Source organism: Grammomys surdaster, unplaced genomic scaffold, assembly GCF_004785775.1.
Source record: "Grammomys surdaster isolate TR1022 unplaced genomic scaffold, NIH_TR_1.0 220, whole genome shotgun sequence".
NCBI classification, from domain to species: Eukaryota; Metazoa; Chordata; class Mammalia; order Rodentia; family Muridae; genus Grammomys; species Grammomys surdaster.
Window position 1 is genome coordinate 7,592,056 of NW_021604665.1, and position 14,104 is coordinate 7,606,159.

Consider the following 14,104-nt stretch of genomic DNA (forward strand, 5'->3'; position numbering starts at 1 on the left):
ACAAACAACGACAAAACAGAGACTACCTTTGCTTAAGAAGGAACAGAAGAGAAAAAGCAGAAACCAAAACAAAGACGATGTAATTTTTGATTTTCCTTCTTAGTAAAATCTGTAATAGACAGAATTCTACCTAAATACCTATGAGACCTGAGGATTTGTGTATTATCTGGAGGGAATGTAAGTCCTCATAAAAATGAGAACAGGATTATATAGTCAAGACACATTCGGGATCAAAAACACATTTGAAAAGAATGTGACCCTGTTCACACATCTCCAAAGACCCGCCCTGGACAGGATCCGTTTAAGTCTCTGGCACAATGCACCTCTTGTTTATCACCATGTGGGAGAAGCTCGGAAAGAGCAGACACTAAGAGATTAAAAAAAAAAAATCCTTCCAAAAATAAAACCAGCGAATGCTAAGCGAGGAGGGAAAAACTGTGGCGCTTCCTCTCCGTGTGCGAGAGACACAGGCTATTTCAACAGCTGATTCCACCCTCAAAGTATACAGCACACATAAAATAAACACGGGTCACGAAAATTAACAAATCATCATAACTGTCTCATACATCCTGGGCAGGCTGCGGAAAAACAAGATCATTCTGGATTTATATCTGTAAGTATGGGATTTCCTGGACAGCTAGTATCCACAAACAATCAAACACGGGAGGAACATGGGGAGAAAGGCAGCATTATTTCAAATTCGAGCTGAGAGTCGTGATTTGTAAAAGGCTGAACAGGAACTGAAGTTGAAACCTGATGCAAGCAAATTCTTCTGCAAGGCACTGATGGACACTGGGCTGTTGCTCTTGGCTCCCAGGCTGTTTTTTTTAGGTCACTGGGTTTTGAATGTGTGATGAGGATCTCACTAGCATAGAAACTTGAGGAGTGACAACCAACTTAATCTCTCAATTTACATAAAATAATAATAATTTTTTAAAAATCTAATGATACTTCACTCAGGAGTTAGAGCTTTTATGAGACCTGTTGCCAATAGGAGCGTCTTGGAATGATCTCATCTCTCATCCTGGCTAAACTCCAACACACAATTTCATTAACCCAGGTACCACAGGTGATAAAACTCATTTTTCCCTAAAGAGACAGCTAAAAAGTACCAGTTATACATTTATGAAGTACCAGCAATCAAAATTATGGATTTTCTAAAAGGTTTTTAACTACTTTTATTGAAAGGAAAATCGCTGTCTCAGACTTTTGCGACACTATTGCTAATAATAAATTTTACCATTTAGACATGGCCATAATATGGTAGACGGTGTCGATAAAAGTCCGGGACAGAGACGAGCCTTGTCTTCTAAGTAAGGCCGGAAGTGAACACATGAGACACCTAAGGTCTTTAATGCTTCTTAAAGCAGTGCATCTGTGGATATATCTAGGGTACATCTGTGGCACCTCTGCAGCTATATGCAGAATTACCTCCCCAGGTCAACATGCAAAACTATTGCTAAGTTTTTTCAAAGAATGCAAGATTTAAATTTCATTTCTCACTAACAATGCATCCAAACACTGCTTGTTTCTTTTTTGAGTGAAGTGTCCTGTTTAGACAACTAAACTTTTCTATGCAATATTCTCCGTATCACTAGAGGGCACTGTGGTCTTCGGGCCACTTTGACCTCTTCAAGTACTAGGGGAAGGTCTTGAACTCTTAAGTGAAAAGGATTAAAAAGCTGTTTGTCTTTTTTTTTTTTTTTTTTTTTTTAAGGGAAAAAGCATTTTCCCTGTCTTGGGAACACCCAGCTTTTTATTCTTTTAAAAACAACTCTAAAAAACGCCAAGGTAAGTAGAGAAGTCACGTTTGTAAAACTACAAAGCTCACTTAGCAGTTTGCAAAGACTTCTCCCCTCAGATCTGATGGGGGAAAATTCATACCTATGATTTTGAAAGACTGCAACGGTGAGGCTGTCCTTGATTTACACACACCCAAATTAAGGGCGGCGATCCCTCAATCTGCTCCTGAGCTAACTGGGGGTAATTTCCCTGCAGAACACTCAGGCGGGCAAGCCCCAGAGCCACAAATGGGTTTGAAACAATTTATGATATCCGGCCTCCCTAGACATGTATTAGCATATACCTGGTTCCTTTAGCATCGCTTTGTTTTTCCAAAACCACAAACACAGTTGCTGGAATTTCGTGTGGAAGTGCTTAAGGGGCTGGAAGTTAACACCTTTGTGAGGCGTGCAGCCTCTCCAAGGCTACGAAACAAAGGCCTCTTTGTCGAGTTTCTTGAAATGTTTTCTTAACATGTTCCAAGTAGTTTTAGGCAGGGAACTAAAGTAAACAAGATGTTACCATGATAAAAACACTTGTGAAAACAGTACAGAACACACTTAGTTTCTTTCACATGAAACTCTTTCCCAAGTTTTGAAAAGTAAAATTCACTGAAAAAAAAATCGTTTAAAGCAATTTACCAAAGAATCCTCTTGTTCTGCCTGTAGCCCCCAATATTAAGGGTCAAAGTTCCATCTCTGGCCATTCTCTTCCATGCTAGTCTCGTGACTCCCATTAGGAACCCTCAGAAAACATCGGCTTTCATAAACCACAACACACATCTGACTGACACTTAAAGGTGTGTTTGTTTTGTCTGCCTTTTGGAACTTTTCTACATGAAAAATAACCAAAAAGGGGGAAAAAAACTTTTCAAATGGACTACTATATAAGGATACAAAGTGTCAATCACACCAAAGAGTAATTAGGAGACTGGGGTGTCACTCAGGGTCTCACAGGGCGCTGGCCCGCTGGCCCAGCATACAGCAGGCCCTGGGCTCCACACAAGGTGGGGTGCGTAGGGGTGGCTGATTAATGGCGAAAAGGATACTGTCTCCAAGCACTTTGGAAACTGCAGCCTGGTCTGACCACATACTTGTAGAAAATGGGGAGTGTGGCCCTGACTGAGAACTTTCTAGTCAACTCCCTACCTCTCCAAAGCCTAACGGGAGCTGTTTGTTTGTTTTTGTTTTGTTTTTGTCTTTAAGGGGAACAGTCCTAACTCCATGTCCTTGTTGTGAAGAGTAATGCTGACTGATCTGGAAACACAGAGACTGAGTGGATGGAAAGATGGTAAAGTGTAACAGCTTCCCCTCTCAGAAGGCAATGAGCTTGCTTTTGTTATTAGTTATTGGAGGATTCAGAACAACAGCCACTAAGATGCCATCAGAGCAAACATGAGCATCTGCTGGCATCAGTAAACCCCCAAAATACCAGTCACGCTACAACTCTGGGTGGGGAGATTTAAGAAAGAGAGAAGACAGTGACCAGAACTAAAAGTTCAATTTGTGGGGGGGAAGAAACAGAACATGGGCAGGGTCTCTGCAGGTTGGAGGGAAAGACAACAGCATACATTTTGAATAGTATATACCTCTGAAATTAAAGGTCCTGTGGTCACCCTTGCCTTAGGAACAAACCCTGTGGTGAAGGTGTCACTTAAAGTCTCTGGTTTTCATTTTCCATCAACTCTAATACTTCTTCATCAAGAAGAAAACCACCCACATCTACCTTTGCCCTTGAGCCTTCCCTCTCTGTCAAAGGCGACTGTCTAACTGGAGTTACATCCTGAAGCCCTTCTTCTGACCCCTGTGACCATTACACCTACTACCTGGAGTCACACACCACTGGAAAACAAGAACTAGGCATCATGTTCCTTTCAGACACCAAACCTGTAACATTAGAACCCTAGAGCCAGGGGTGTAAAACCTGTGGGTGTTGGGGGAAATCACAGGCCCTCCCACGCACGCACATTCCCCTGGCTACCTAGCCAACAGAATTGAGCCTGCACAAAGCAGTGTTCAGCTGGAAATATGGGGTGGAGCCAAAAATGTGACCCTAGGTCAGAGGCCATTTGCTGGCTGGTATGAGGGGCGTGGGCATGCTTCTTCCTCACTTGGAATCTGTGCCTGTTTTATAGTGATGTGGGGTAAGACTCGGGCCGGCAAAGTCTAATGTACTGATTCTCCATACCATCCTCAGGATTAGACTGTAAGCAGCTTTTTAACATTATTTCAGAGAATAGTCATCAATGCCTTCTCTAAATACAAGGTTGGGTATGTCTGGATATTTAAGATTATTGCTCCTAAAATATACTTATATACTTACATAGATGAGAAGTGCCGGTGGTTGTAAGTGCTGAGTAAAGGCGCTTCCCAAGATATGCCTTTGGAGCCTAACAACTCTAAGAGATCATCATTAATACACAGAAGTACACACACTGAAAGGGACTGAGATGCAACAAATCTCCACAAATGATCACCTGTAAAAGTAGCTCCATTCCTGATCTGCCTTTAAAACACGTAGAAAGCAATTCACTCATTTACAAAACTTCTCCCAGGACAAAGCATGGGACAGAAACTGAAGGAGGGGTCATCTGGAGACTGTTCCACCTGGATATCCATCCCATGTACAGTCACCAAAGGTAGATGCTGATGTGGATGCCAGGAAGTGCATGCTGACAGGAGCCTGATATACCTGTCTCCTTATAGGTCTCCCAAAGTATGACATATACAGAGGCAGATGCTCACAGCTAACCATTGAACTGATCATGGGGTTGTCAATGGAGGAATAAGAGAGAAGACTGAAGGAGCTGAAAAGGTTTGCAGCCCCATGAGAGCAACAGTATCAACCAACCAGAGCTCCCAGGGTCTAAACCATCATCCTAGGAGCACATAGGGGGTGACCCATAGCTCCGGCTGTATATGTAAGGGGAGTATGGCCTTGTTGGGCATAGGTGGGAGAGGAGGTCCTTGGTCCAGTGAAGGCTGGATGCCCCAGTATGGGGGAATTCGAGGTTGGGAACGTGGGTGGGTGGGGGTACATCCTCATAGAAGCAGGAGGAGGGGAGGATGGGATAGGGGTTCATGGTTAGAGGGGAAATGGGAAAAGGGGATCACATCTGAAATGTAAATAAAATATCCAATAAAAAAATTGACTAAACAAAACAAACAAACAAAAACTTCTCCCAGGCAGGGCAGTGGTGGCGCACGCCTTTAATCCCAGCACTTGGGAGGCAAAGGGAGGCAGATTTCTGAGTTCGAGGCTAGCCTGGTCTACAGAGTGAGTTCCAGGACAGCCAGGGCTATACAGAGAAACCGTATCTTGAAAAACAAAACAAAACAAACAAACAAAAGTGATGAGTGTCAATTTGCTTACATCACAAGTAAGAATGGAGGTGAGCTTATGGACAAGTAGAGCTGAGGAGATTCTTCCAGAACCTTCCACTTTCTTCCTTCCTGAGGAGAAATGCTGGAACTATTATTCTCTCAAAACTGTGTTAGATATCAAGGAAACCATGTGGCTTTCATTGGAACTGCAAGAGTTTACCTAGAGCGGATAGATTTCTCTTTGAGGCTGAGTGGAGATGTGCTACTCCAAGATGATTTACTTGTTTTCCACTTCATTAGGCAAGATCCTGAACCTAAAGATATCTCTGACTCTCTTAAGTATTAAAATCTTGCTGCAAAAGGAGGGAAAAATGAGATCCTAAGTCGGCTTCTGCCATGGCAATGTTCACTTTTGTTTTCTGGGTCCAAATCTCACATCCCTATTCCGAGACGCATCATGTGTATGAGTCCCTTTGCTCTGGAGGCAGGAATGCAAAGGAATCTGGCTCAAAACTAGAACAGAGGGCTTAATCTGGACCAATGACTTAATCTACACAAGGCTCAGAAGAAAGGAGAAAACCCCGCACTGCGGGAGGTTAATCCCATGACATACAAACCTGTTTTCTCCAACTCCAATTAGAAAAGTTCCAAGAATGAAAGTAACAGAGAAAATCAGAGCTAAGGGGAACCCCAAAAAGCAGCACTCCCAAGCCACTTGGATCCTGACACGCCTGGCGCTAGCTATGCTACAGGAGTTCCGGTCTAGACCAGCTCGTTTTCACCAGTGCCTCTATTCTTTTTCTTGTATCAACTCAAGTCAGGTTTGTACAACTTGCAAACAAAGTCTTCTGAAAAATGCTGGCACATAAGCAAACAGAAGGAAATAAGCAAGCTATATTGCAAGTTGATAACGGGCACTCCAGTTCCGCTGAGCAAACAGGAACCAGGAGCATGTCATGCCATGTGCAAAACCACAATAAAGGCTGGAGAGAAGGTTTCCAACTCGGAGTCAGGCTCCTAACATCCTGAGTGGTGAACGGGCTTCTTGTTTGTAGGAGGTAAATCTAGGCTTCAATTCAAAAGATCTCTGCCTTTTTTTTTTTCTCTCTCTGTCTGACTTTAGAAGTGGTTTGCATTATTCCCTCTTTCTATATCCTGAGGCCTCACCATAGCTTAACTGCCAGCTCACAGCACATGAACGTAGGACATGAAGATGATTAGGATAGAAATACTTTTACCATTAATGAAAATTTTTAAATGGGTCAAAATGGGGAACTGGCAATGCCATTTTTGTCCCTAGAGCTGATGAGACATGTCACAGGAGTGATGACAGCAATTTTATACTTCAAGATTTTATAAACATAAATCATGTTGACCGATGCTTGTCAGCCATTCTACAGGAGAGTGAAATCAGTAATGTATTTACTTAGCACTGGTAGAGCCAGGGAAATCAGACTTTCTGAGTGTATCCTGTGAGGCTCTTTTCCTCTCATTGGATAAATACGATTAGGCAAACGACAGGATGGTAACAAAACATACTCCATGAGCAAGCTACGCAGAGGACAAAGCTAGGGCCTACTTATCTAAATGTTAATGATGCAGCTGGAGAGGACTGCTGCTGCTTTAGATGTTGACACTAGCTTTTTGGGACATGGCCTAAGTGTGCACTGACCACAGAATAATCTTGAAGTGAAAGATACAACATGAGAAGCTATATAGTAAGTTCAAAGCCTCCTATAGCACTGCTATTATTAAAAAAAAAATTCACATAAAACACCGGCAGGCAATACAACAAGCATCTCTAGGGGTGGCTGCATTACAGTGTTCACATCCGGTCTATACAGATAGCCATTATGGATGCCCTCATCCTAGAGAAACCATCATGTGCTCTGATGTATAGAAGCTATATGTGATGCATGCTAAATAGAAGATAATACTTTTGTGGTAGCCTAAATGAGAATGGCCCCTTAAGTTCATAGATTTCGATGTTTAGTTCCCAGTTACTAGAATTATTTGAGAAATATTGGGAGGTGTGGCCTTGCTGGAGAAGGTGTATCATTGAGGGTGGGCTCTCAGGTTTCCAAAGCTCACACCAGGCCCAGTGCCTCTCTCTTTGCCTGCTGCCTGCAGATCAGGACAGAAGGATCTCAGCTACTGCTCCAGCACCAAGCCTGTTTTCTTTCTGCCATATGATCATAGATTAATCCTCTACAACTATGAGCCAGCCCCAACTAAAGACATTTGTTAAGAGCTGCCTTCGTCATGGTGTCTCTTCATATCAATAGAACACTATGATGACCGTATTCAGTACACTGGTCAAGGATTCCACATATTGTTTATAAGTGATGCCAAGAACACAGGGGAGTTGGTCAGATTTTTAACTGGACTGACAGCACAGGAGAGGGAAGGGAACTCAGAGTTGTGAGGGAAGGGATCTCTCTGGATCAATGGAGAAGCTGGGCGGCCTGTTTTGGCAGAGATTATCAGCTCCACAGCTTGGGATGAGACAGTTTACATCATACATCTACCCACTTCTCCCTGCGAGGAGAACGATCTAAACAGAAGCCACCTAATACAGAGAGATAAGAAACCAAAATGGTGGCACTGTCTCAGGAACCCATGTCAAAGAAGGGGCCCAGTCACTAAACTACAAAGGACCAGTCAATGATACCAATTTTCTAAAGTTAGATTGGGATGTGTGCAAAACCAGGGAAAGCTAAAGAATTAAAGGTTCACACTGGGCTTCTCTCTGCATCAGGGTTAGTATTGAAAGCTGACTGGTATTGGTGCCTTCCCTTTAAGTCTCCTTCCCATGGTAGGGCAACCCTCCAGGGATGATCTAAGCTCCTGTGATAGTGACTCAGAAGCCACCCTCTGAAGGGCTGTGTGACAGTCTCCAGCAGGAAGACAACCTGATGGGTGAAGGGGGACAGCAGGAGGGACAGCTGTGTGACAGAGAAGACATGGCAGATGATCCTTACTTTAGAAAGGCCGGGAAGTCGTCACAAACTGCTTCACAGCCTGGCCACTTGCATACACCATGTCCATAGAGCGGATGGCTGTGGGGGTGCTCCTCATGGGACAAGCTGCAAGAGAACACACAAGGAGAGAGAGTGAGTAAAACACAGCCTGGATAGTCCACGTGGCCCAGGAGAGCACATGACAAACCTCACATTGTCATCCCCAAGGAATCTAATTAATCCTGACGATTTTTTTTCTTTTTTCCTTTTCTTTCTTTCTTTCTTTTTTTTTTTTCCTAAGCAAGAGTTATACTATGGGCTGGGAGATTATGTTCTAAACACATTTAAGTATAATTACCTGATGTTAGAAACATATCTTCATGTGTGAAAAATCTTTGACAAGGTTTTGTTTGACGCAAAGCTCTCTACTCAGACAGCAAAGGCTGCTGCAAATGGCCATACTGAGCATACATAATACAACTGGATAATCTGTACGAATCTGTGGCTCTCATATTTTCCACACAGAACATTTCATGTTTCTTCCTCTCCTCTCTATGAAAACTGCTTGCACAAAATTGAATTGTCTTGTCTTCTTCTTTTTTTTTTAATTAATTTTGTCCAGGAAAAAACTATTTAAATAAAAAATGTGCAATACTAAAAAGTATTTCTCAGGGCAAATACGTCCATAACAAAGATTAGCTTAGAATTAACCTGTGGTGGTGGGAAGTTTGTATTTCTCAAGTTACTGACAGCGAAGTAAATGTTGAGAGTAAATGTGGGCAGGAAGGGGTTAATGCTCTGGTGAGGTTCTAATGGATAAGTAATGACCTGGCCACTAGGATCCAGTCAGGAGGCTAGCCATAGTCTCAAATAGTTTCCCTATCCACATTTCCCACAAATTATTTTTACAGTCACTTCCATAACCTTAGATCCCATCAGATAGAAATGTAGAATGAACAAGAGTTCTGGCTTGTACTCAGACACACTCCCTTCACAGAAAGGGAAGGGACATCCTGAAACTTACTCTGCTGCCTCTCCTTGGTTTGAACAGATATGTATGTATGTATGTATGTATGTATGTGCCTGCATGCGCGCATGCACACATGCACATTCACATGTGCACACACGTGTTTCTGTCTTGTACTTTATCCTACTAGTGAGATGCCTTTTCATGTACCATATCTTTAGACTGTAGGTACAAACTGATGCTCCTGGCCCCTCCCTTACAATATAACCAACCCACAGGGAGCACATTCCAAACTTTCAAAGAGATTCAGAGTGAATACGCCAGAGTGTAATGCCTCCCAAAGGCAATGAGGTCCCCCTATGTTTTAAAAGTTACTCTGCTGAAAATCTAACAACTTGAAAATACCAAAGAGTTATTTTTGCTCTCAGAAAGAAAATAAACATGAGACCCAAAAGAAAAATGAAAAATTAAAAACAGTAATATGTAATAATATCAGAAATGTCTACCTTGCAAGAAAAGGAAATAAACCAGAGAATAAGGCTATCAACAGGGAAATTTGTGACGCCAGTGGCAGAGGGGCATTCACTAAGTACAGTGAGTAAAATTCCACCAGCCTCAACAAAGGTCTGGGTTTGTGCATGAGCAGTTACAAAACACTAATAATCTTAGAATTGAAAGACTACTTCGCCAGCACCAAAATCCTCACACAATCTGAACATAAAGGCACGACTTATTAAAGATGCTTTTCTGCATGCTTTCAGAAGAATCCCTACTGCACTAGTTATTTTCTCTAGCTATTTGATGAGATGCTAATTGAAGCAGTCTCCTATACTGAAGAACAGATACCCATGTGTGTATAAATATATAGAGAGAGAAATTTGGAAAATACTGAGAATAAATATCCTAAAGTACATATAAGTGTATAACCTTAGACAAACTAAAATGAGGAACTATATTCTTTACATTTAATGCCATTTTGCTTTGTAAACATTTAACATTTTTTATTTTAGGCGTATGTTTCATCTGCATGTATATATGAATACAACGGGGTTGTCTGGTGCCTGCAGAGGTCAGAAGAGGATGACAAGATCCCATGGTATTGGAGTTAGATAGCTTATGAGCTACCATGTGGGTGCTGGGAAGTGAACTTCGTTCCTCAGCAAGAGCATCATGCCCTCTCTCCTACTGGGTATCTCTCTAGTCTGAGTGTCATTTGGTAAAATCAAACAAACAAACAAACAAATGAACACCTCAAGTTATCAACTAGTCTCCAAAACTTTCGCCTATTGATGGGGACCATGGAACCGTCTTCTGCATCTAACATTAACCGTTTGTGTAATTTGGACACTAAGATTGCCACTGTATTTCTTATGTTTATAAAGTAATGTCAGAGATAAAACTTATTAGGCTAAACATCTTGACATACACTGATCTCTACCAAAAGACACATTCAGAGAAACTCAGAATTAACCAATCAATGATACTAAGATTGACTTCACTAGGACAACTGTATCAACTGTGCCTGCTGAGTGCTTGAACCTCCTAACCTGCACTGTCATCCACTATTTGTATTGTGTATTTGCCAATGTAGAAGCCAGGAGCCTTGGCTATTGAGAACATAAATTCTTACTACCAGTCAGGAACTGTAAATGGCACTCTGACTAGTCAAGAATTCTCAGATTATCAATGTAACATGCTCACCACAGTGCTTGGTTTTCTGATGAGCTCATGAATTAAAGCTGTGTCCCTCCAAGTGTTTATTTCTGCTTCAACTTGGAACCAGCTGGAGGATGGAGAGAAGACTTAGGTCCTGATACCCAAAGCCTAAATAAACAATAAACCTGTGCACAGAAGCACATACTTATTTGTTAATTTAACTGAAACCACCTTTCCTTATTCTGAAAAGATCACATGCTCTTATTGTCACAGTGCTGAGTTGGCTGACACAGAATATGCTTACCCCACCCCGTCCTAGACATCACTGGTCACATTTTTGTGGTCACTATTCTGTATCTCATCAGCTTTCCCTATGTACTGTGTAACTGAATACATTTGAATATTCCACTGTCTGAAGAGAATACTTAGGTTTGGATGGAAGAAGAGGTTGGCAGTGGTGTACCCCTGTGAGACCTCTTGGAAAAACTCTTCAGAGACCAAACAACTCAACCCTGGGAGATATGCTAGGAGCCAAGGAAGGCTGAGTATTACCTTACAACTGCTTACACCTTTTATGAGGTTTTTATTTTGTGGATTGTAGGAATCCGCTGAAATGCAGTTGTTACAGGTTGCATACACTCACGCATACAGTAGGAAGAATAGCAAGTACCACTCAAGACTAGATTCACAGTTTGCCATTGGCTCTGCTGTCATACGAAAGCTTCACAGCCACCACGGACCACAGCTGAGGCTGGCTTCGGGCTCCCTGAGTCATTCTGTACACAGCCACCATGCAGCCCAGTCACACCTCCAGATAGGAACTTCAATGTTTCATCAAGAGAGTAGAAGGAACGTTAGCTTTGCACTGCTTTCTATCTTCTGAAAAAAGGGCTAAGAAAGAAAACACAAACTCATCGAGGTACGTTGATCTCCACGAAAAAACAGGCTGAAGACAGCTGGCAAGATGCGCTTTTGATAGAGGCAACCAGGTGAGCATCCGATAGAGGTGACCGAGATGCAGCATGACATAAACTGGTCACAGGTGGCCGAGAAGATAGAGTAGACCATTAACGTCTGTGAGGAATGCTCACCAGGCTGGCTTTTAGATGCTCAAACATATTTACCCAAAATAAAACTGCAAAAACTCTGCATCAATTGCTTTCTTCTTTCCTTTCTTCACTTTTTTTCCCATCTCCCTCTATCTCTTTGCCCAGGTGGCTTTGAACTCCACATAGCTAAGAATAACCTTGAATTCCTGATCCTCCAGTCACCAACTGCCACATTCTGAGATTACAAGTGTACACTACACTATGCCAGGTCCCAGGTCGAATGTCAAATAAAATTTTAGTTTGTTTTGCTAGAACTCTCAAGTTGAATATTCCTATAGGCAGTGATCACTCATTCTCACATACAGACCACCTCATACCGTGCTGAATAAATGCTATGGAGATTTATCAATGAGAAGACAGCAAATGCCTCATCCTATTTCATTTTTGTTGGGTGATATACTCAATATGTTTTCTCCTACTCTTGTAGGTAAAGACCAGCATTATGCAAACCCCCAGGAGAAAATATTGCTGAAGACAATTTGTATTACTAAATTTTATTCAGGCTATGTGTAACACAGATAGAACATTCCAGAAAAGCCAATTGATTTAAATCTTTTCTGATAATCCTTGCTACGTAAAAACTAAATATAATTTACCATGAGAACAGTGGTAGCGTTGCAGACGTGACGGAGTCAACGTGCCAGGGGAAAGTATAATTACACACAGATATGAGCTAACTCCTGACACTACACGGTACTTATCAATGCGTTTACATTTGCTGTGGTGTGATGCCTCCGTTCCCAATGACATTTGCTATGCTATTTCCGTTCGATTTATTTTTCTGACATTGACATACACCAGCCACAGTCTTTACTTCCACATTGGTGGTGGAAAAGATTTTCTTTTCAGTCAGTGCTGGAGCTTGAACCCTGGGCCTTCTGGATTCTGGGCAAGCATGCTACCCCCCCACCCCCGAGCTACATCCTCAGGCCTCTTGGGTTAGTTTGGATGCTCTTCATTGGTGAGTTCACTTTCCCCTGTTCAACACTTAGCTACAACTGGAAACTGAAATTATTCCTGTCACCTGCCACAAGGACTACTTCTCAAGATTACAGTGTGCTGACTTCAGTGACTTCAGTTCAAGCTGTGGGTCCCTTTTGTGACCAAGGGAAGAGGAATTCTTGACTAAGGAGACAAGACTGCAGACCTCACCAATCAAACATGTCCTGCCAACCTACACAGCAGCTTTGCTATATAAATCAATTCCTCCATCCACAAAGGCGACAACTAAATACTTAACTGTGCACATGTCTTCTGAGTCTCCCCCTGGGCTCACTCTTGTCCTATCCCAAATTTGCCTACTTGGTCTTTTAAAACTTAATTCATCTGTAGCCAGAGCCAATAACAGTGTACGTCCCTCTCCCTAACCGCCCATCACACCAAAATTATAAACTCTGGTTTGCTGGCACATTCTTGGTAAGTCATGAGGAGCTATGTTGATCTTTTTGTAATTGCATAAGAACATGATTTTGTTGTTGCTGCTCCACAGAGTCATGCTTCATGTATTGAAGAGTAGAATATGTAACTTAGAATCTGTAACTGGATGATTTTGCAGATATTTAGAGTTGTGGAACCATTGCTGCAGACCCATTAGAAAATACGTGTATCGTCCCTATAGAAATTGTGTACTTAGCAACAGGCACTCCCTACGTCCTCCCTGCCTGCAGCCCCCCTTTTATCTGCTCCCAGACCCCAGACATTTGCCTGTACTGTACATTTCATATAAACACAGTCAGACAATATGAGCTCACTAGTGTGTGGCTTCTTTCACTTAGCATGTTTTCGAGGCTAACATATCCAAATTGCAGCTTTTTCTGGCTCAATACTATTCCACTATATTTATGCAGCACATTTTTACAGCCAATAATTATTTAGTGAACAATTTGGGCTGTCTCACTTGTTGGCACCTATGGACACTGCTGCTGTAGGTATGTCCATTTATGCACCTATTTAAATATATTTAAGATTTTTTTCATTTAAAGTTTTTTCTTAGAATGTTATGAATATTGTATTTATATCATTTGTGCCCCTTCCCTCCTCCTATGCACTCCTAACTCCCTCTCAAATTCAAGACCTGTCCCTCTTTAACTATTATTATTTACATATGCACAGATGTATGTATGTCTCCTGAGTTCACTTGTTATGGCTCTGCTATACATGTATTTAGGGTTGACCACTTGGGACTGGGCAACTTCTCAGGGTACTCATCCCTAGGGAAGACTGATATTCATATTCACACATACATTCATTCATTCATTCTCTCTCTCTCTCTCTCTCTCTCTCTCTCTCTCTCTCTCTCTCTCTCTC

General features: G+C 42.0%; 1 protein-coding gene across 4 annotated transcripts in view; it reads right to left on the bottom strand.

The window, feature by feature from the left end:
* The window catches only part of Foxp1 (forkhead box P1), a 171,722-nt gene that overhangs the window by 45,242 nt on the left and 112,376 nt on the right, over positions 1–14,104 (bottom strand). For all 4 annotated transcript variants that reach the window (XM_028773062.1, XM_028773061.1, XM_028773063.1 and 1 more), the window contains one exon: positions 8,087–8,191. In XM_028773062.1, the coding sequence (XP_028628895.1) occupies positions 8,087–8,191 (105 nt within the window). The remainder of the gene's footprint in view (positions 1–8,086; positions 8,192–14,104) is intronic.